This window comes from Ailuropoda melanoleuca, chromosome 2 (genome assembly GCF_002007445.2).
Source record: "Ailuropoda melanoleuca isolate Jingjing chromosome 2, ASM200744v2, whole genome shotgun sequence".
Classification (NCBI taxonomy): Eukaryota; Metazoa; Chordata; class Mammalia; order Carnivora; family Ursidae; genus Ailuropoda; species Ailuropoda melanoleuca.
In genome coordinates, this window is record NC_048219.1 from 16,622,745 (window position 1) to 16,643,260 (window position 20,516).

A 20,516-nucleotide genomic window follows, 5' to 3' on the forward strand; every position below is an offset into this window, starting at 1 on the left:
CTTCCTCCTTCACCTTGTCCCCAAACAGGACCGGCCATCCTTTCATCCTTTGCTGTGTTTATGGCTGTTGTTCCCCTGCCTGTGCTGTCTGTTCCTCAGCCCTAGGCCTTGGTTCAGGCTGGCCCCTTCCTCTGCAGTGCCCTCCCTTGACATGGTGGCACAACCACGCTCACCCCTGCAAGCCCAGCCCTAGTGTCAGCTGCAAACCCTCCCTCTCCCCCAGAGTCCCCTGCACACACATCGGCAGACTCTGGACAGCCCCCGCCTCAGAACTGGCCGCCCCTGTGGCCCTTTTCTGCCTTGGGTCTGATGTCAGTCTTCCCAGAGGAGGGACCTGCCCTCTGTCTCATGCTTGGGTCCCAGAGCCAGCAGGGGGTGGGCGGGGCAGGCTGGGTTTAGGGCTTGGGGGCCAGAAGCAGACGCTGCTCTTGCTGGCACCACGGGGTGCCGGGCCCTGTGCTGGACACCTCAGCACAAGCCCCGTCACGCCCTCTCATCGCCCAGGAGGCAGAGCCTGGGAGCAAGCCCCTTTGCAGAGGAGGGAGCCGTCCCCACCCAGGCTGCCTGGGCCCCCAGCTCCCCCCGGCTCTGCCCAGAGCACAAGTGACCGGGGCCCGGCTCTGTCTTGCAGTGGAGCGTGACCGCACCCTGGGCCACCAGGAGCCCCACTGGAAGGAGTTCCGCTTCGACCTGACCCAGATCCCAGAGGGCGAGGCAGTCACAGCCGCCGAGTTCCGGATTTACAAGCTGGCCAGCGCCCACCTGCTCAACAGGACCCTGCACGTCAGCATGTTCCAGGTGGTCAGGGAGCAGTCCAACAGGTGCCTACCCCGCACCCGCCTCCCGAGGAAGCCTGGCTGGGGAGGGGACACTTGCCAGAGGACAGAAGGGGAGCTCCCTGGGGAGCACACCCTCAGAGGCAGAAGGATACTTGGCCGAGGCCTCGTGTCACTGTGGGGAGAGGCCCAGCATCGGTCCTGCTGCAAGTCCCTGCCCTGCTGTGGGACCTTGGGCGGGTCACTGAGCTCCCGAGCCTCAGTTTCCACATCCGTACTGGGCCCAGTAACACCTTCATACAGTAGATAGAGAGAAGGCACGCGGGGCGCCAGCCCGAGCCAGGCGGGGTAGGTGCCCCCAAGTGGTCCCCTAGGCGGGCACTGGAAACACAAAGGCAGCGGTGCCGGCCCTCAGTTAATTGTTTTTTCGTGTCCACAGGGAGTCTGACTTGTTCTTTTTGGATCTTCAGACGCTTCGAGCTGGGGACGAGGGCTGGCTGGTGCTAGACGTGACAGCAGCCAGTGACCGCTGGTTGTTGAGCCGGAACAAGGACCTGGGGCTCCGCCTCTTTGTGGAAACGGAAGATGGTAAGGCTCAGGGTTGGGCAGCAGTCCTTCTCCTGGGGGTTCCTCTGACGCTGCTGGCACAGAGCCAGCTGCAGCCACCTCATTTGGCCCTGGAGGCCTGGCCTCTCTCAGCCCAGTGGCTGGAGTGATAATCCCCTACCCACTTTGGGGGTTCAGCAGGGCACAGAGGGTGAAGTTCCCACAGCAGGAGGTCCCCTACCATGACAGTCTCCCTCCTCTCCTTTTGCAGAACCAACATTTCAGTCGCTAAGAGGGAGTCCATGTTGTCCCTTCCCAAGAGCAGCTGTGTACATGGGGCGTTTCCGCACTGGACAGGGCCGAGGGAAGGTGGTTATACCCTCAGACTCAGATCAGAGAGGCCCAGGTTTGAATCCCAGCTCTGCAGTGCTCTAACCTGGTGACCTTGGCAGGGTACTTACCTTCCAAGCCTCAGTGTCCTCCTCTGTCGAATGAGGATTCACACCTTCATTCTTGTCCTAGGTAGCTGGGGGTGAGGCTCCGGTGTCGCAGGCAGTGGAGCGGGGAGGGAGAGGCCGAAGTTGGGCACAGGATGGGCGGATCTGAGCTACAGCAGCGGCCCTGTGGCTGGGGCTGGGCGGGCCAGGCCAGGTGGGAGAGGAGACTGAGAGCTGCAGGGCACATTCTGAGCATGGGTGAACCTGGGCCCGGTGTCGGAGTGTTGAGGGCAGCTCCCTGTACTACGCGGCAGTGGAGGACGACAGGATCTGAGTCAGGTTTTTAGAGACGAGCCCTCTGAGACAGCCCCTTGAGGAGGGCATCACTCACCCTCAGTGTGACTACGCTTAGTGACTTAGGCTTCTCGAAAGTGCAGTGGGGACGGGGTGGGGATGTGAGTTCACAGAGGAGAAAGCTGCCTGCCCTACCGCAGCAGGTGATCAGGTCTCACAGGAACGTCCTGTACATTGTATCCCCTCGATGTGATGGATGGGAAGGGCCCTTCATCTCGTGGTCTTCCCCCCAAAACCCTGAACCCCATCAACCGTGAGAGAAACGTCAGACAAACCCAAATGGAAGGACATGCTACAGACCGCCCGACAAGTACTTCTCAACACTGTCCAGGTCGTCAAAGACAAAGTCTGATAGTGCAGCAGCCCAGAGGAGCCTAAGCAGCTGCGACAACGGAATGCCACGTGGGGTCTGGGATGGGGCCCTGGAGGAGAAAAAGGACGGTGAGATCCGAATACATCGTGTTTAGCTTGTCATCAGACGCCAGCGTTGGTTCATTAGTTGTGACAAGTGCACGGCGCTAACTTCGATGTTAACATTTCTCAGGGAAACGGGCCCTGGGTGTCCGGGAACTCTCTGTACTGTCCTTGCGGTTTTTCTGTAACCGTCAACTATCGTAAAATAAAAACTCCGCATATGGATCCAACATAGGCCCACCCCGACATCAGCGGGGACAGTAGTCTGGGGGGACAAGAGCAAAGTCAGGCCCAGGAGCACAAGCCTGCAGGGGGAGCAGAGAGGTGCTTGCTGGTAGCAGCGGAAATGGAGAAAAGTGGATAGAGGAGGAATCGTGGAAAACATGGATTGAGCCGGTGGCCATTTTTAATAGAATCTTTTTGTTTCCTGCCTGAGTAAAAGTTGAGGAGAGGCCGGCTTGAGGGAGCAAACCAAGAGGCCTTTCTTGGCCGCAGTATTATTGAGAGTCCTGGTTGATGTCCAGGTGGAATGTCAGTTGGGACAGGTGGGTGCTGGAGTCACAGGTGTGGGAAGCACTGACTTCCAACTGGACTGAGAACCATGGGACCTGAGCAGGTCACCCAGGAAGGGGGTGTCGATGGAGAAGGAAGGGGACGGCCCAGAACCCTGGGGCCTCCCAGATGGAGAGGGCTGCCCAGAAGGGACTATGCAAGGATCTCCTGCCCGCTGGGGTTTTGGACTGGAGACAGGCGGCCTTCCCGCCAAGCTGAGCGCCCAGGGTCGGTCTTCCCCTCAGAGATGCCACCGTGGGGCCTCTGTGGGCATCACTCCTTCCCCGTCAGTCCGCAGAGTTGGGTCGCCTGGGCCGGGAGGTGCGGCGCTTCCAGAGCCCCTCAGAGCGTGGAGGGGCTGGGGCGTGGGGGGCCACCTCGTCCCCGTGTCCCCGCCCCGCATGCCCTCCCTGCTGTGACTGGGCGGCTGCAGGGGGGCTGGAGCCCGGAGGCGGAGTGCACTCAGGCGACCCTCTGGCAGCTCATGGTGGCCCTAGGGCGCTGCGTCCCCACTAGCCACTCAGAGCCCGTGCTGGCCGAGGCCGAGGGCTATGTGCGTGGCCTGGCCACCAGCGCCCGTGCCTGTGTCAAATTCTACATGGGTCCTGTGGAGGCCGCGAAAGACATCTCCGACAGGGCCAAGATCATGGTCGGCGGCTTTGGGCTCTGCGGAATTCCAGAGAACCTGATAAAGGTGCTGCTCAAGGCGCACATCAAGGACTTGACTGTGGTCAGCAGCACCATGGGGGTGGACGACTTCGGGCTGGGCCTTTTCCTGGAGACCAAGCAGATCCCCCGCACCATCGTCTCCTACATGGGGGAGAACGCGCTGTGCGAGCACCAGTACCTGTTGGGCGAGCTGGAGCTGCCGCCCCAGGGCACCCCTGTCACTGCGGGGGGCACCGGGGTGCCCGTGTTCTACACGCCCACGGCCTAGGGGACCCTGGTGCAGGAGGGAGGTGTCCCATCAGGTACGCGCCCGGCGGCCACATGGCCATCGTGAGCCAGCCCCGAGAGGTGAGGGAGTTTCACAGACCGCTGTCTTCTGGAGCAGCCGGTCACGGCTGGTTTTGCTTTGGTGAAAGGTGGAAGGCCCACCGCACAGGAACGTCATTTTCAGAAGAAGCCCCAGGAATTTCAATGGGCCCTCATACAAAGCCGCAGAATCCTCAGTGTTGGGCGTGGAAGAAACTGTGGACGTGGGGACGTTCGCCCCCGAAGACATCCACATTCCTAACATTTGTGTGGACTGCGTAATCCAGGGGGAATATATGAGAAAAGAATTGAGCATCTAACGGTGCGGACGGAGGAAGGTGAAAAGCCAGGTCTGTGGGTGACCTCAAGGCCCGCATCATCGCATGGCGGCTCTTGAATTCGAGGACGGCACGTGTGCCAGTTTGGGCACAGGAACGCCCCCGGCCAGCAGCTCCATCAGCCCGGATGGAGCTGTTCGTCGTCGCGGTGAGGGTGGGCTCCTGGGCTCACGTCCGTGTCCGTTAAAAGAGGAGGTGGATGGAGATCTCAGCCGCGCGCGTGAGCAGACGGCCAGCATTTTCCCCGGGGCTGTTCTTTCTCCAGCGATGACATGTCTGCCATGATTCCAGGGGGACACCTGCACCCCACCATGCTGGGAGCCGTGCAGGATTTCCGGATGGTCCCCGGAAAGCAGGTGAAAGGCATGGGGGGAGCCAGGACTTGGTGTAGCGTCAAGATGAGAGTGCCGGTCACTGTGTAGCACCGCACCAAGGACAAGGAACCCAAAATCCTGGAGAAATGCACCCTGCTCCAGCCTGGGAAGTGCCGTGCGGACCGAATCATCCTCGAGAAGGCCGTGTTCGACGTGCACGAGAAGAAAGGCCTGACGCTGATCGAGCTCTGGGATGGCCTGACGGCAGACGACATCACAAAGAGCACGGGCAGCCCATTCACCGTGTCACCGAACCTCAGGCCCACACAGCAGGTGGCACCGTGACTCGGAAAGGAAGCCCTGGTCACAGAGGGTGGGTTTCATTTGAACCCACAGGAGGTCCGATCATCTCTGTCCAAGGCGCTGGCTGTCTGACCAGTTTTCCTACCATCAGACAGACTATTCTCTCAAGAGGGAGATGGCTTTAATTAAAACTCAAAGGAGACCATAGCCATTTATCTTGTATGTTCTCCGCGTCCTGAGATTGGTCTGGTACCGTCATTGGGCACTCAGACGTCCTCCTCACTGTGCTGTTTACATCAAATTCTGTGCGGCTCAGATGTCCCCACAGGATGGCTTTCACAGAAGGGCCTCCCCTCGTGAATGAGCCATGAGATGCAGGGGGGATGATGAGGAAGGAGTGACCACCCCAGTATACCCAAGGCCCCACTTTGCCAGTACCATGAAAAATACACAAGCATAAACATGCATGGTGACCTGAGGAATGCTGTCTGCATGAGCTTGTCTTCCTGCAGCCCCTCTGACTTTTCCTGTGGGGACTTTCATCTTGTGGCTAAATTCTGTAGCCTCCCCTCCTCCTCCCTGCACAGCCTCCTTCCCGTAGCTAAATAGATGTGTTTGGAAGGACAGCAAGGCTGTCTGGCTGGGTCAGATCACTGGTAATGCAGTGATAGGGCGGGGAGAGAGGTTCCTCTGAAGGTAAACAGTCCCCCGTGTGCTGTCCAAGGCGGCGGCTTGTGGTAGGACGGGGTTCTAGAAACCTAAGACAGACTTACAGGTTTTCTCATCTTCAGGCATGGGGTTCCTGTGTCGCCCAGGACACTCAGACCCTTTCTGCCTGTTGCTGAGCACTAGACCAGCCTGTCGTCACTACTCCCTTACAGCACAAGACAGGCTGTGAGGTGTTTCATCCTGAACCCACAGTCTCACAGCCTTAAAAGAACAAAATGAGTTCATATGTGTGCGTGCGTGCCCGTGCACCCACGTGAGTGCCCAAATGTGTGTGTGCATGTGATGGTAAAAACAAAGCCTGACACGGAGCACGACGCACGCTCTCAGTGTAGCTCTCAAGGGGACACACAACCGTCAGGAGCACGTGGGCAAGAACTGGGGATTGCAGCTGGTGAAGGAAGGCCTTTCAGGAAGGCCTCCTTGGGCACTTGCCCTGAAAGAAGGGCCAGGTCCTGGAACAGAGGGACGGAGACACTGCTCCCTGAGGGGGCATCCGGGGGGTTGGGGGGGTAGGTAGCCAAGGACCATGACCAGGTTGGGGGTAGAGTGGAAGGCCATCAAGTGGATGGATAGTGGGGCCCTTTGGGGCTTCTGGGGAGGGGACCTGTTCGGCCCTGGGGGTCAGGTTTCCAGCAGCTGTGGGACGGGCAGAGCTTTTCAGGAGCAGACTGTGAGAGGTGTGTAAGATGGTAGGAAGGAGGAGGAGAGCGGAGTTCCTCGTTCTCACATGATGAAGTAACCTAGCCAAAGGGACAAAAGCAGACCTGGTCCACAGCTGGGATTGTCCAAGGTTTCAGCCAGGCACCGTCATTTCCTTCAGCCTGGCACCAGGGTCACACCCAGGACCGCAAGCTGATGTGGGGCCAGGTCTGTGGGGAAGAGTCAGGTGGCAGGAGGAGGCCTGGGGCTCTCGAGAGGCGGGAGTGATCGTGGCCTGGCCCAGTTGGGTAGGGGTGTGAATTAGGCCTTGACCACCTGCCCTGGGACAGATGGAGCAGGTGAGCTGCTGAGATTTCTAGGTGCCGATGGAGCAGACTGAGAAGTGGGGTGAGGCTGGAGGTCTCATGGGTCCCCCCTGGCCCAGAGAAGCAGCATGTTCCATCTGGGCCAAAGGGGAAAAGCCACAATGTGGCCCACATTCTCAAGGCCTGGCTGCACATACCCCATCAAGTGCAAAGGGGACAGCATGCCCGCCAGCACCACCACAAGGTCGGGTATAGAGGCAGGGACCCTGGGCCCCAGAGGCTCCCACCTCTGCCTTTCTAGAAAGCAGCCTTCCAGAGCAGGGCAGCCTAGGGCCTGAGCACTTAGACAGCTCAGGCCTTCCATGCAGCCCATTCTCTGCCCCCGGGAGACCTCAGGACGATCCTTGATCAGACGGGTACACAAGGAAAGCCAACAGTGAGCACAGCCTCAGGTGACAGATCGCCCTCCCTGGCTCCTCGGTGGACAGTTCTCTCCAGGGAACAGGGACAGGACAGCAGCACCCGTAGGGGTAGAGAGCTGCCCAGCCGCCCAGGATTGTGGAGTTGCACTCTAGTGCTATGCAGACGACGGTCACCCTCCTGCTCTGTCCACTCTGGGCTCCTCCTGCCCTCGCTGGCCCTGCCCCTCTGCTCACAGGCCTTGTACTTGTCTTGTGGCTCTGTGTCCTCGTGGTTCTGCTGCTTCCTCATGACTGACTTGCTATGACCCAAACTCTCCCGAATGGCTTCTCTCTGGGCTCCTTCCAGTATTAGCTCCTGAGCTGAAGACCTCCTGTCCCAGCAGGATCATTCCCCAGCGGAGCCTCTAATGGGTCCAGTGCATTTGTGTGTGGCAGGTGATGTCATAGGTCAGAGTTTAGTCTCTGGATTAATTCGTCGTTCAGTCAGCATGGCCCAAGGACACGGGCCTACAGCATAGCTGTTTAAGGGCTGACCTTTACCGGCTGAGCGGGACTGTGGGTGGGGCAGGCAGTGCCCTTGACCTGTGGTGTATTCCAGTGAATCATAATAGACCCACTAATGGCGCACACATAGGTATTTGTATATGTGGACATCTGTATACTGTATGACAAATGCATGTTTCTATACATATGTGTGTGTGTGCGTGTCAGGGTGGCCACATTGAGGGGACACGGAAGGGGAACAGTTGGCATTGTGTGTTACAAAACATAAAATTGAGTTAGTAATCATCTCCTGTCGTTTAAGAAAATTCCACAGGAAGAGAAAATGAAGGGGTCTGTGGCATTCTCATCTTTAGAATGAAAGTGAGTTCGGAAATAACCAATGCGTTTAAACTGAAGCTAATATCTAAATATTATGGTGTATTTTCTCAAAGGAATTTTATATATTTGAAATGCTCATAGTGGAGACATTTTAACAGTAGCGAACATGTTTGTGTGAAAAAGTTGGAAAAAATACAGACACGGTCACCATTGTGTAAAACTTCAATTGACATGAAAATATGCCAGAACAGTGAAAATGCTGTGTTGGGAGTATGGAGAGACTTCTGAGTGATTTTTTTCCCTCAAACGTTACAATTGCCATTGTATTACTTTGACAATTAAAAAATCAGGAGGCAGGGAGCCTGGGTGGCTCAGTCAGTTGGGCAGCCAACTCTTGGTTTCAGCCAAGGTCGTGATCTCAAGGTCATGGGATTGAGCCCTGCCTCGGTCTCTATGCTCAGTGGGGAGTCTGCTTGAGATTCTCTCTCCCTTGCCCTCTGCTCCTCCTTCCCCTCAAATAAATAAATAAATCTTTAAAAAATCAGGGGTCATTTGGAAATAAAAAGAGGTATAGAAAGTTAGTTATATTGGAGTTGACATTTCCAGGGATCATGAGTGTGTTTCTTAAGGCATCTTCATCTTGAAGCATCTTGAAGCAGACCCTATTTTCATGGGCATCCCTCTTCCTAGCCAGAGGCCACCATGTGTCCCTGCCCACAGCCTTTCTCTCTTTTTTGACCCACAAACCTGGGGTTAACACCTTATGTGAATAAGAACTTGGGTTCTGGAATAAGATAGATGTGGGCTGAACCCCAGCTCTGGACTTTGGCCAAGGTGTCTGCCCTGCTGCCCCCGGTGTCCCGTGTGGGCATCAGGGGACACTTAGGGCCCTGCTCTTGGCAGTGCCGCGCAGAACAAGCCCTCGCTATGTCCTGGCAGCTGCTCCCATCCAATGGGGCACAAATCCATCGAGTCCCCTGAAAATATGGGGTGAGCAGGAGAACTCGGGCCTCAGAGCCCTCAGACGGAGGTGGGAACCATGGTTCTGTGCGCCGCTGGCAGTGTGGCTCCAAAGTTTCCCCGAGAAGCATGCTGCCCAGGGTTACTGTGGAGATGCACGAGGTCATGAGTGGGAGTCGCTCGAACCTGTGAAGGGCCACACAGATGGCAGTCTTCACCATTGTCACGAATGACGACCCTGTGTTGGCAAGGACCCCGGCCCCCTCCCCCGTCTCCCTCGGGTCTCCAGATGAGGAAACTGAGGCCCACCGCCTCTGCGCACCAGGGCCCGCTCAGGTTCTGGCAAAAGTGTCCCCGCTGTGCCCCGTGCTCGGCCCCTGCCCGCGAGTGACCGCCCTCTCTGCTCTCTCCATCCCAGGGCACAGCGTGGATCCTGGCCTGGCCGGTCTGCTGGGGCGACGGGCGCCGCGCTCCAAGCAGCCTTTCCTGGTCACTTTTTTCAGGGCGAGCCCCAGTCCTGTCCGAGCCCCTCGGGCAACCAGGCCCCTGAAGAGGAGGCCGCCGAAGAAAACCAACGAGCTGCCGCACGTGAACAGACTTCCAGGGATCTTTGGTGAGGTCCGGGGCGGGCCTGGGGCTGGGCCCAAGGACAGCTCGGGGGACAGAACCCTCTGGGCCCTCTGTAGGATCAAGCCTGTGGGCACCCCCAGCACTTTCCTGACACCCTCTTTTGCCTCCTGTGTCCTGAGGACCTGCCACTGCCCTCTCCATCCCTGCCACCCCGAAGCGCCTTCTCAGCCCTCCCCTGGCTCACCAGGGCTTTTTCTAGAAGTCTCTGTCAGCACCAGGTGCCCCTTCCTCCAGGCACTGGTGGCTCTCAGGTCTCCCTGGGGACCCCGAGGATCCGCAGTTGTTTATGTGAACGCCTCCCCACCAGACTGAGCCCCTCAGGATCAGGGATGGGCCTGCCCTGACCTCCTGCCCTCCTGCCCTCCATGGGGAGTCAGCCCTTTGGCCTCCGTGGAGCCACTCCATCGTGGAGTGGGTGTGGCAGGAGAGCTGGGGTGAGGTCAGGAGGTGTCTCTGCAGAAAAAGGGGAGCCACCTGATGGCTCAGGGTCCCCCGGGCTGTGTATTGGAGCATCGGGGGTCACAGGTTGGAAGTCAGGGGAGGCTGGGCTGAGTGCAGGGTTACTCTTGCTATCGGGAGCCACCTGGAGCACTCGAAGATTCTCGATCAAGCTGGGTCTCGGCACCAGCAGAGCTGCAGGATGGGTTTTGTGACACCAAATGCAGGAGGTTTACTTCATTCATTTGCTCAACAAATGTGCCCAGTGGGGTGTCCCCGCCCTGGAGCTCCCCGGAGCAGGACCCCCAGAAAAGACCCTCTCTGTCCCTTCAGATGACGTGCACGGCGCCGACGGCCGGCAGGTTTGCCGGCGGCATGAGCTCTACGTCAGCTTCCAGGACCTTGGCTGGCTGGTAATTTCTGAGTCTCCTCCCCCTCCTTAAACGACAGTCCCCACCTGGAGATCCTAAGGGTAGCTCCAGGAGGAGGCAGAGTTACGGGTGACTCTAATTTTCTCATGCATTAGCTTCTGTGTTTTCTGAAGGGAGAACGTCTTACTTTTATTGTGAGAAGGTGCTTTGTGGTAAAAACCATGAAAACAGAGATAGTCTGAATCCTCAGCCCTAACGTGTCAGATCTGCAACAGGGAAACGGAGGCCGGGCCAGGCCGTGTGCGCACGTGTGCTGGGCCTGCAGCTCTAGGGGTCGTGGGCGGTGGGCGCAGGCGGGGAGGACGATGCCCGGTACTGACTGCACGTGAGGGGGCAGAGCTGTGCCCGGCCCCGCCTGCTGAGGGTCTCCCGGTGGTGCCCGGCCTCTGGGGGGAGCCTGCCTGGAGGGACCCTAGGGCTGGCGGACTGGCCTGGGGCTGGGGAGGGTCAGGGGCAGCCCTGTGCCATCCTGTGCCGGGTGCTAGATTCAGGGGCTCAGGAGGGGGCATCTGGATGGGACTCACCTTCTCCCGTTACCCCCCAGGACTGGGTCATCGCCCCCCAAGGCTACTCAGCCTATTACTGTGAGGGGGAGTGCTCGTTCCCGCTGGACTCGTGCATGAACGCCACCAACCACGCCATCCTGCAGTCCCTGGTCAGTACTGCGTCGGCCGCCCGGGCCGGACCCACGGGGAGGGGGGCTAGCACAGCCGGGTGGATGGAAGCCCCTGCTGGGGCGTCGGGGGGCCTCTCTCTGCCCAGAACCTTCCCTGCATGCACGAGTGGTGACGGCTGCGCCTGTCCGGAAAGTGGTTACTGTATGGCCGTGCTGGATGTGTAGACCCCTATACGCCCGAACCCGCATACACCCGCCTTACCCTGCCTGCTGGCGCATACCCACCTGTGTGCACTGCACACGCACGTGTAAGGCCTTCACGGACAAGTGTGGGTACCCAGATTTACAAGACATGCTTGCTCACGGGCAGATTCACGGCACACACGTAACAGACATGTGTCCCTCCTGGGGACCTGTGTGCTCTGAACACACACATCACCATTGTGCGGGCATGCTCGGCTCCCGGGACACAGTGTACGTGGGGTGAGTGACACGTGCCTGCGTTCAGCCGCCCGCCGCGTGTGTGTGCAGGGAGGGTCACAGGTGTGCCCTGCGGAGCTGCTGGGCTTCGGCCTCTCCTGCTGTTCACCTCCCCGCTGGTGCTTTTCTCTGGCTCCGCAGCCAGTCCGGCTTCCCACAGCCGGTCCGGCTTCCCGTGCTGTGGCTGGGGTGCCACCACAGGCTGCAAAATCTATTGAAATGATTATATGGTTTTAGCCGTTTCTGTTATCGATGTATCAGACTGATGGTGAATACTGAACCACCGTCGCATCCCGGGAGTAAATCCCACTTGATCATCGTGAAGGATTCTTAAATGTATTGTTGGAGTTAGTTTGCTCATGTTTTGTTGAGGATTTTGCTTCTGTGTTCATCAGCTGTACTGGCCTGTAGTTCTCTTACTTGTGGTGTCTGTCTGGTTTTGGTATCAGGGTAATGCTGGCCTGGTAGAATGAATTTGGAAGTTTTGCTTCCACTCTTATTTTTGGAAGAGTTTGAGAATAGGTCTAACTCCTCTCTAAGTGTTTGGTAGAATTCACCTGTGAAGCCATCTGGTCCTGGACTTTTGTTTTTGGGAGATTTTTATTATTGATTCAACTTCATTGTTGGTCGTTGGTCTGTTCCACTTTTCTTTCTTCCTGCTTCAGTTTTGGTAGATTATATGTTTCTAGGAATGTATTCATTTCTTATAGATTGTCCAATTTGTTGGCATATAATTCTCATAATGTTCTTTTATGATCTTTATATTTCTGTGGTGTTATTTCTCCTCTTTCACTTCCGATTTTGAGTCCTCTCTTTTTTTTTTTTTAGTCTGACTAAATGTTTATCACTTTTATTGATCTTTTCAAAGAACTAGTTCCTGGTTTCCTTGATCTGATCTACTGGTTTTGTTTTTTAAGTAATCTCTGCCCCCAACATGGGGTTCAAAGTCATGACCCCAAGCTCAGGAGTCCCATGCTCCACCAACTGTGCTAGCCAGGTGCCCTGGTTTCTTCCTTTCCTTTCCCTTCCCCTCTCCCTACTCCTCCTTCCCGCCCTCCCTCCCACCTTCCCTCCCTCCCTTCCTTCCATTTTGTTTATTTCTGCTGTACTCTTTTTTATTTCCTTCCTTCTGCTGGTTTGTTCTTTTTCTAACTCGTTTAGGTGTAAGAGTAGGTTATTTGAGATTTTTGTTTGTTTGTTTCTTGAGGTAGGACTATATTGCTATAAACTTCCCTCTCAGGACAGATTTTGCTGCATCCCAAAGATTTGGGACCGTTGTGCTTTCATTTTCATTTGTTTCCATGTATTTCTTAAATTTCCTCTTTGATTTGTTGGTTGACCCATTCATTGTTTGATGGCATGTTATTTAACCTCCAATCAATGAGTTCCTTCCAGACTCTCTTGTCGTGGGTTTCTAGTTTCATTGTGTTGTGGCTAGAAAAGATGCATGGTATGACTTTAAGCTTTTGTAATTTGTTGAGACTCATTTAGTGGCCTAATATATGATCTGTTCTGGAAAATGTTCTGAATATATGTTAAAACCATCTGTCAAGTGTGTCATTCAAAGACACGGTTTTCTTGTTGATTTTGTTTGGATGATCTATCATATCATAACTGGGGTGTTAAAGTCCCTGATATTTTATCAATTACATCGTGTTTGTCTTACTGTTTTATGTATTCGAGTGCTCCCATGGTGGGTGTATTTATACAATTGTTTATACAATTTAGACAATTGTTATGTTTTTTTAAAGATTTTATTTATTAGAGAGAGAGAGTGCGAGCGCATGAGCAGGGGGAGGGGCAGAGGGAGAGGGAGAAGCAGGCTCCCCGCTGAGCAGGGCGCCTGATGCGGGGCTGATCCCAGGACCCTGAGATAATGACCTGAGCTGAAGACAAGACAGACACTTAACTGACTGAGCCACCAGGTGCCCCATTTTTTTTTTTTTACAATTGTTTATCTTCTTGTTGGATTGTTCCATGTATGATTATATAGTGTCATTCTTTGTCTCTTGTTCCAGCCTTTATTTTAAAGTCTATTTTGTCCCATATAAGTATTGGTGTCCTGGCTTTATTTTCATGTCTGTTTGCAAAATAAAGGCTTCTCCACCCCTTTAAGTCTGCAGCTGTCTTTAGATCTGAAATGAGTCTTTCATGTAGGCAGCGTATAGATGGGTTTTGTTTTGATTGGAGCATTTAGTCCATTTACATTCAAAGTAATTATTGATAGGGATGTATATATTACCATTTTGTTACTTCTGTTAGGGTTGTTTTTGTAGTTCTCTGTTCCTTTTTCCTTTGCTATCTTCCCTTATGATTAGTTGGCTTTCTTTAGTAACATATTTGGATACCTTTCCCTTTAATTTTTGCACATGTATTACTGGGGTTTGATTGGTGGTTACCATTAGGTTTGTACATAACACTTTCTGCATATAGCAGTCTCTATTAAATTGGTGGTTGTTTAGATGAACCCATTCTTTACCCCCCCCACCTCATCATTTAGGTATATGGTGTCATGCTTTACATTCTTTTATTTTCTGAGTCCCTTGACTGATTTTTATAAACATATTTATTTTTACTGCTTTTGTACATCTTACTTTTCTTAATCTTACTTATGGTCTTTTCTGTCCACTCAAAAAGTCCTCTTTAACACTTCTCGTAGGACTGGTTTAGTGCTCATTCCTTTAACTTTTGTTTTCTTGGAAGCTCTTTATCTGTCCTTCTATTCTGAATGATAGCCTTGCTGGATAGAGTATTCCTGGCTGCAGATTTTTTCCTTTCAACACTTTGAATAGATCATGCCACTCCCTTCTGGCTTGCAGTGTTTCTGCTGAAAACTCAGCTGATAACCTTATGGGGTTTCCCTTGTAACTTTTTTGCTTTAAAAAATTCTCTTTATCACTACTTTTTGCCATTTTGATTACTGTGTATCTTGGTGTGGACCTCCTTGGGTTGATTTCGTTTGGGGATCTCTGTGCCTCCTGAATCTGGATTTCTTCGTTTCTTCAGCTGTTATTTCCTCATATTCTGCCCCCTTTCTCTCTCTTCCCATTCTGGGATTCCTACAATGCAGATGTTATATGCTTGATGGTGTTGCTGAGTTCCCTAAGTCTACTCTCATTTTGCATATTTTTCCTCTCTCATCTGGTGAACTTGATTACTCTCCATTACTCTGTCCTCTGGGTCACTGAATCACTCTGAGCCCTCTAGCCTACTATCTATTCTATCTAGTGTGTGTGTTTGAAATGTCATTTGTGTTCGTCTCTGGTCCTTTAACTCTTTGTTGAGGGTCTCACTGATGTCCTCCACCCCTTTCAAGTATAGTACCATTTTGAGCATCACTTTAAATTCTCTATCAGGCATACCACTTCTTCTGTTTGTTTTCCTTAGGTCTCTTGCTGTGATTTTGTCCTGTTCTTTCATTTGGAACATGTTCACCTGTCTCCTTGTTTGTCTAACTCTGTTTCTGTGTGTTAGGAAGGTCAGCTGCATCTCCTGCTCTTAAAAGTAGTGGCCTTCTGAAGAAGAGGTCCTGTAGTGTCCTGCACGCTGTGTCCCATTCACCGGAACCTGGTGCTTCATGGGGTCTCCTGTGTGTGTTGCATACAGCCTCTGTAGTGGCTGAGCCACTTTGTCCTTCAATCTGGTCGTCTGCGATGGCTCTCTGCCTGCTGTGGGCAGTGTTGGTCGCTGTGGTGTTAGACGGCCAGTCTGGGGGCACGCTGGGCTTGAGTCACACCAGGTGTTTGTGAGATGCAGCCACACCAAACCACAGGGCACTTTTCCTGTGTTGTCCCTGAGCAGCTTTTGTTGGTGGGTGGGGTGGAGCCTGTAATCAGACCAGCTGTTGGTCCCCAGTCCCCTGCTGGGGCACAGCCTGACTGCTGTGTGTAGTCGTCGTTCCCTCTCCCCAGGGCAGGAGTCTCTTTGAGGGCCCTGTCGGGGCTGCTTGCACACCGCCATGCTTAGGGTACCTCCCTGGCGGGCGTGGGGGTGGGCTACACAGTGTTTGCCCGGGATGTGTGCGGGTGCTCTGCGAGAGGGGCCCAGCTGCTGCAGGGAGCGAGGCTAGCCTGGCTGGGGGAGTGGGGCTGCCAAAGCTCAGGGTGCAGGGAGATGGCGGTAGCAAGGTGTGCACGACCATCCTCTGCAGGAGGGGACCCACGGGGCTGGAACCGAGGTGGGCACGGCTGCAGGGGCGGGGTGGCAAGATAGGTTGGAATGTCAGAGCCGTGCTAGTCCCCACAGGCGGTGGGTTGATGCCAGGGGACAGGGAAGGGAAATGGCGCCTGTCTGCTCCTTTGTTCATCAGCAATACTGGCCTGTAATTCTCTCTACTTGTGGTGTCTGTCTGGTTTTGGTATCAGGGTAATGCTGGTCCTGAAGGAGTCCGCCAACCGTCTCTGCCTGGGGCCATGCTCTGAGAGGTCAGCAGCTCTCCCTCCCGTATGGCCTGGGGTTTCTTCCAGCTGCTGCTTCTGTGTTGTCTGTCTGTGGGCTGTCTGTCCCACTGTCTCCTTAGGTGGGGACTCCGTCTCCTCTGGCCCTCCTAGAACTGAGCTGCTAAGTTTTCAAATTCCAGGTTTTAAGTCCTGCGGGTTGTAAGAACTCATAAAATTCAGCCCCTCTGGCTTTCAAAGCCCAGTGTTACGGGGATTTGCCTTCCCTGTGGAGCTCCTGGTTAGTGTTCCTCTCCCCTCCCCCTCAAGTTGTGGAGTTGGTTCTGGTCCTTTGGTCATTTTCTGCCTTATTTACACGATGTGTCATCTAGCCGTGTGCGTGGGACGAGGCGAGCTCAGGGTCCTCCCACTCTGCCGTCTTCTACCAACTCCACCATTCCTAAGCTTTAAGTATTCCTGATTCTGGGGTCGAGACTTCTTTCTAGAATGTCTACATAGAAACCTAGTGCCTGGCATGCCTGAGCCTATTTGCCTAGTAAGATGGTTGAAGGGGAGGTCCCCAGGTGAGAGGAAAATCATCACTGACCAGGCCTTTGGCTCTGTGGTAACATTGCCTTTCTCATGTCAAGATATTTGCTGCCCCACCCCCAGCCACCTTCTGGGAGGAGCTCAGTGGTGATGAGACCCGTGTGTGCGTCCCCAGGCTGTCCTCTATGCACGTGCTTCATGCTCCCCCCGGCCCTTGGCGTGTGGGCTGATGGTCGCACCTACAGCTTCCGTTAGGACAGCTGGGTGGGCTCGGGCTGCAGGGAGATGTGGGGGACCGGGAAGGTGACGTTGGGGGTGGTCAAGAGCTGGCTCACAGGGCTTTGGGGTCCCACCGAAGGTGCCAGGTGGGGGGACTTAATCCCATGTAAACTGAGAAGCCGGTGCAGGGTTTTAGCAATGAAGTCTCACATGTGACTTCCTCTCTGGAAGTGTTGCTCCAGGGGCAGTGCGCACATGGACGGGGTCGAGGGCGGGGCAGGCAGGGAGCCGAGGGAGCAGCTGCTGCGGTCCCCTGACAAGGGGCTGGGGGCAGCTGGTGCAGGTGGAGGCAGGGCTGCTCTTGGGAGTAGAGGGGGTGGGGGAAACCCCGGGGGTCTGCAGGCGAGCCCAGGCACAGGAAGCCTTGTCCGGGGGCAGAGTTGTTGTTGGGGTGGAAGGCCCACTTTGTTGTGCCATCCTGTGGGTCCTGTTTGTCTGCTGGAATGTTCCCTGTCTCCCCTTCCCTCCCCACTGAGTCTGAGAGCAGCGACCGTGTCTGGGACGTTTCTGTGCCCCATCCTGGCAGGGCTGGCACAAGGCACGTGTCCTAGATGCGTTTGTGTTGGAAACGGGAAAAGTACCAGTATACCCGTTTGGCAGAAGAGAAGGTGAGGCCCACAGATGTGTGATTTGTACCAAAGATGCAGCAAGTGACCCTCCACTTTGGTTTCCCAGGGGCTCAAAACCAAGCTGAACGCAAGGGCACGTTGGCCTCCACGGATCATTCTGTTTGGTGCCAGATGGGGTAAAAGGCCTTCCTTCTGTCACTCAGCTGACAAAGCTCTCTCTCTTCTGCGGAGAGTCTCAGGCCGCACCCCTGCAGTGCCCAGTTTCTCCCCAGCGCCCCAACTCAGGAAAGGCCCTCCCTGGTTTCTAGCTACATGGAGCCCCACGGCCGGTGCAGGCAGGTGGTGTCCCCCAGTTTTGTTCACGTGGGCTGTGAACACCAAGCACTCCCCCCTCAGCCCCCACACGTGGAGCCACGGAAGCTGGGGGCAGCAGCACCCACGCCCCACCTGGCTGGACTCCCCCACGGAGGCCTCGGCCTCCCCCTGGGCCTCTGAGAGGCAGCCGGGCCCCAGCCAGCCAGCCAGTGTCCTTCCAGCAGGCCGGCTCAGAGCTGGGGTGACAGGGACAAGGTGGGCCCTGAGGGGCGGGGGGACAAGGCTGCCAGACAGGTTCCCCCACCCGCCAGCTTTGTCTGGGTCCCGCTCGGCAGCCTCCGAGAGGGCCGGCAGCCCTGGGCTGCAGTAGGCTTCCTCTCCTCTCCTGCCTCCCTCCACCTTGGCCGCCTCCTGGTGGGGGGCCTGGACCCGAACCCGGAGTCACGGAGTCACAGGTAGTGTAGCTGGCCTGCCGAGGCTCAGGAGAACTGTTTTTAGGAGGCTGAGAACAGGCCGCTCCCTCAAGCAGGCTCCTTGCTGGCAGTCAGGCAGTTAGGAGGGTCGCAGGTCCTGCACCCGGTCCCCATCCCTCCGCCCCGTGCAGAGCACGGGACTCGGCACCACCTCGGCCTCCGTGCCCTTGGTCTCTGGGTCTCCATCTGCCCAGAGCAGGAGCTGCCTTAGAAGTCATTACCAGGGAAGTGCTTTGAGGAATAACCGCGTCGGACACCCCAGGGGTGGACCTAGGATTCTAGGCTTTGTCCGGTTCTGTGAACGTTCACTGGCCCGCATTCGGGAGGGGAGACAGACCGCAAACAGCTAACGGGGACAAGAGGTGATCAGAGACATCGCAGAAGCGCAGAGAGGAGCGGAGGAGACCCCGGAGTGCTCCTGGGCACACCACGTGCTGGGGCGTCCCGTCTGAGGGGGGCGCATGTGCCCTGAGGGCAGTGGGGCAGGGCAGGGGTGCAGGGGGACGGGGTGGGGCACGTCTCCGCGTGAGCAGCTGCCTGGGCTGCAGGTGGAGGATGGAGCAGGGGAGGGTGAGCAGCTGGAGCCCGGGCCGGCGGCAGCTAGGGTCGGGGGTTCCGGGGGCAGGCCCCCGTGTTCACGCCTGTGCCTGCTCCCCGCTCTGGCCAGGTGCACCTGATGAAGCCAGATGCGGTCCCCAAGGCGTGCTGCGCCCCCACCAAGCTGAGCGCCACCTCCGTGCTCTACTACGACAGCAGCAACAACGTCATCCTGCGCAAGCNGTTCCGGGGGCAGGCCCCCATGTTCACGCCTGTGCCTGCTCCCCGCTCTGGCCAGGTGCACCTGATGAAGCCAGATGCGGTCCCCAAGGCATGCTGCGCCCCCACCAAGCTGAGCGCCACCTCCGTGCTCTACTACGACAGCAGCAACAACGTCATCCTGCGCAAGCACCGCAACATGGTGGTCAGGGCCTGCGGCTGCCACTGAAGCCCCGCCCCCGCCGCCGTGCTGCCCCCCGCCCGGCTCAGGCCCTCGCCAGAGGCAGGAAACCCTCCCATGCCATCAATGCTGGGGTGGCAGGGAGGGCCCGCACACCCCTGCCACAGCCTGCCAGGGTCTCCCCGGGCCCCTCTGCCCCTTCCCTGGGGTTTGTGGCAGACCTGACCCACAGATGCACCGGAGACACATGGACTGCCCTGGGTTCCGCTCAGAAGTCCTGCCTTAGGACGTGTGCTTGGCCATCCCCAGCCCAAATGGAGGCTGGCCCAGGCCCATCTGAGGGGTACCTGGACCGGGAGGCCGGCTGGCTGGGCTTTGAGCAGGGAGGAGGGTGTTCCCCTTTCCGGGCAGCACACTGGGCATTTCCAGGGCACACACTCGCCTTCGGGACCATGTATTACTGGGCTCCAAACGTGGCCCGCTAGCAGACAGCACATTAGAAAAAGAACAAGCCGGATGGGCCTCATACTAAGACGGACGCCGGCAGGGATGTTTTATGGCATGTGTCTTCCCCTCCTTGGGGAAGAGGTGTGACCCCCCCAATCCCTGCCCAGAAGCGAATAACCTTGGGGGCGTCCAGTTCCCTCCACCTTTTCCATGTGAGGCTCCGCGCCGAGATAAAGTTAACAGAGGCGACGACTGTGGCCGCAGCGGGAGGTCCAGGCTGGCAGATACACTGCGCACAGACACCGCTCCCCAGCTCCTCGCCCATGGCCAACGTCAGTAAGCAGCCTGGGTGTATTTTCCACTGAACCCCTGGTACACAACTCCAGACACCCAGCAGCTATTCAGAGTGGAAACGAACTCCGGTCCCCCTTCTGCCACACTAAGGAGCAACCATTTCACCCACAGATGGCGCCTGGGCCGCCACAGGCCAGGTCTGGGGCAAGGGTGGGAACTGTCCCATAGAAGCCAGGGGTTAAGAACATGCTGTTCACCAGTCCGCACCACCCTGTGTGCCCAGCAGCCCCGGCCTGTTTCTCGAGATCTGTGAGCCAGAGAAAAGGTCCCTGTCCAGGGGAGTGACAGGCAGTAATTAGGCTGGCCCGAGTGAGGGTTCCCGGAAACCAGTGTTCCTTGGAGCAGCTGCCACGGGCAGCTGGAATGTTTATTGGATTTCTGACTTGCTAAGCCTGTAATTTACCTGCTGGCACAGAGTCCAGCTGCCCGACCCCTGAAATACTGTCATTAAAAGCAGCCCGTGGGCCCACCCCACCCCACAGGCACAGCCCGGCCGCCATGGAACCTCCCGTGTGCCCAAGGATGTGCCTCTCAGCAGTCACTCCGCACCCCAAGGAGGGGCCCCAGGACAGCAGGTGTGGACACTGGGGCCCTGCTGCAGGACAGCGGCCCCTCCACAGGGACCGGGAAGGGACTCTGGAACGAGCCCAGAGGAAGAGACCCTCCCCGGGTACGCAGAGGGTGGGCTGAGACCATCTGCAAGGTGGAGAGTTCC

At 56.3% G+C, this 20,516-nt stretch overlaps 2 protein-coding genes across 2 annotated transcripts; both read left to right on the forward strand.

Annotated features, from left to right (window-relative positions):
• The first annotated feature begins 423 nt into the window (after nt 1–423).
• BMP8A (bone morphogenetic protein 8a) lies at nt 424–19,436 on the forward strand. The gene is made up of 6 exons (XM_034649840.1): nt 424–821; nt 1,216–1,364; nt 9,326–9,520; nt 10,309–10,388; nt 10,951–11,061; nt 18,899–19,436. Exons 1-6 carry the CDS (start codon nt 790–792, stop codon nt 19,046–19,048), a joined length of 717 nt encoding a protein of 238 aa, XP_034505731.1. The 5' UTR covers nt 424–789; the 3' UTR covers nt 19,049–19,436.
• Nucleotides 3,547–5,051, forward strand: LOC109488478 (succinyl-CoA:3-ketoacid coenzyme A transferase 2, mitochondrial). Its single transcript, XM_034649829.1, is given in 7 exon segments — nt 3,547–4,038; nt 4,041–4,110; nt 4,112–4,183; nt 4,185–4,345; nt 4,348–4,432; nt 4,434–4,636; nt 4,639–5,051. Coding segments are annotated over 7 exon segments (1,479 nt in total). The 5' UTR covers nt 3,547–3,563.
• Nucleotides 19,437–20,516: the final 1,080 nt, after the last annotated feature.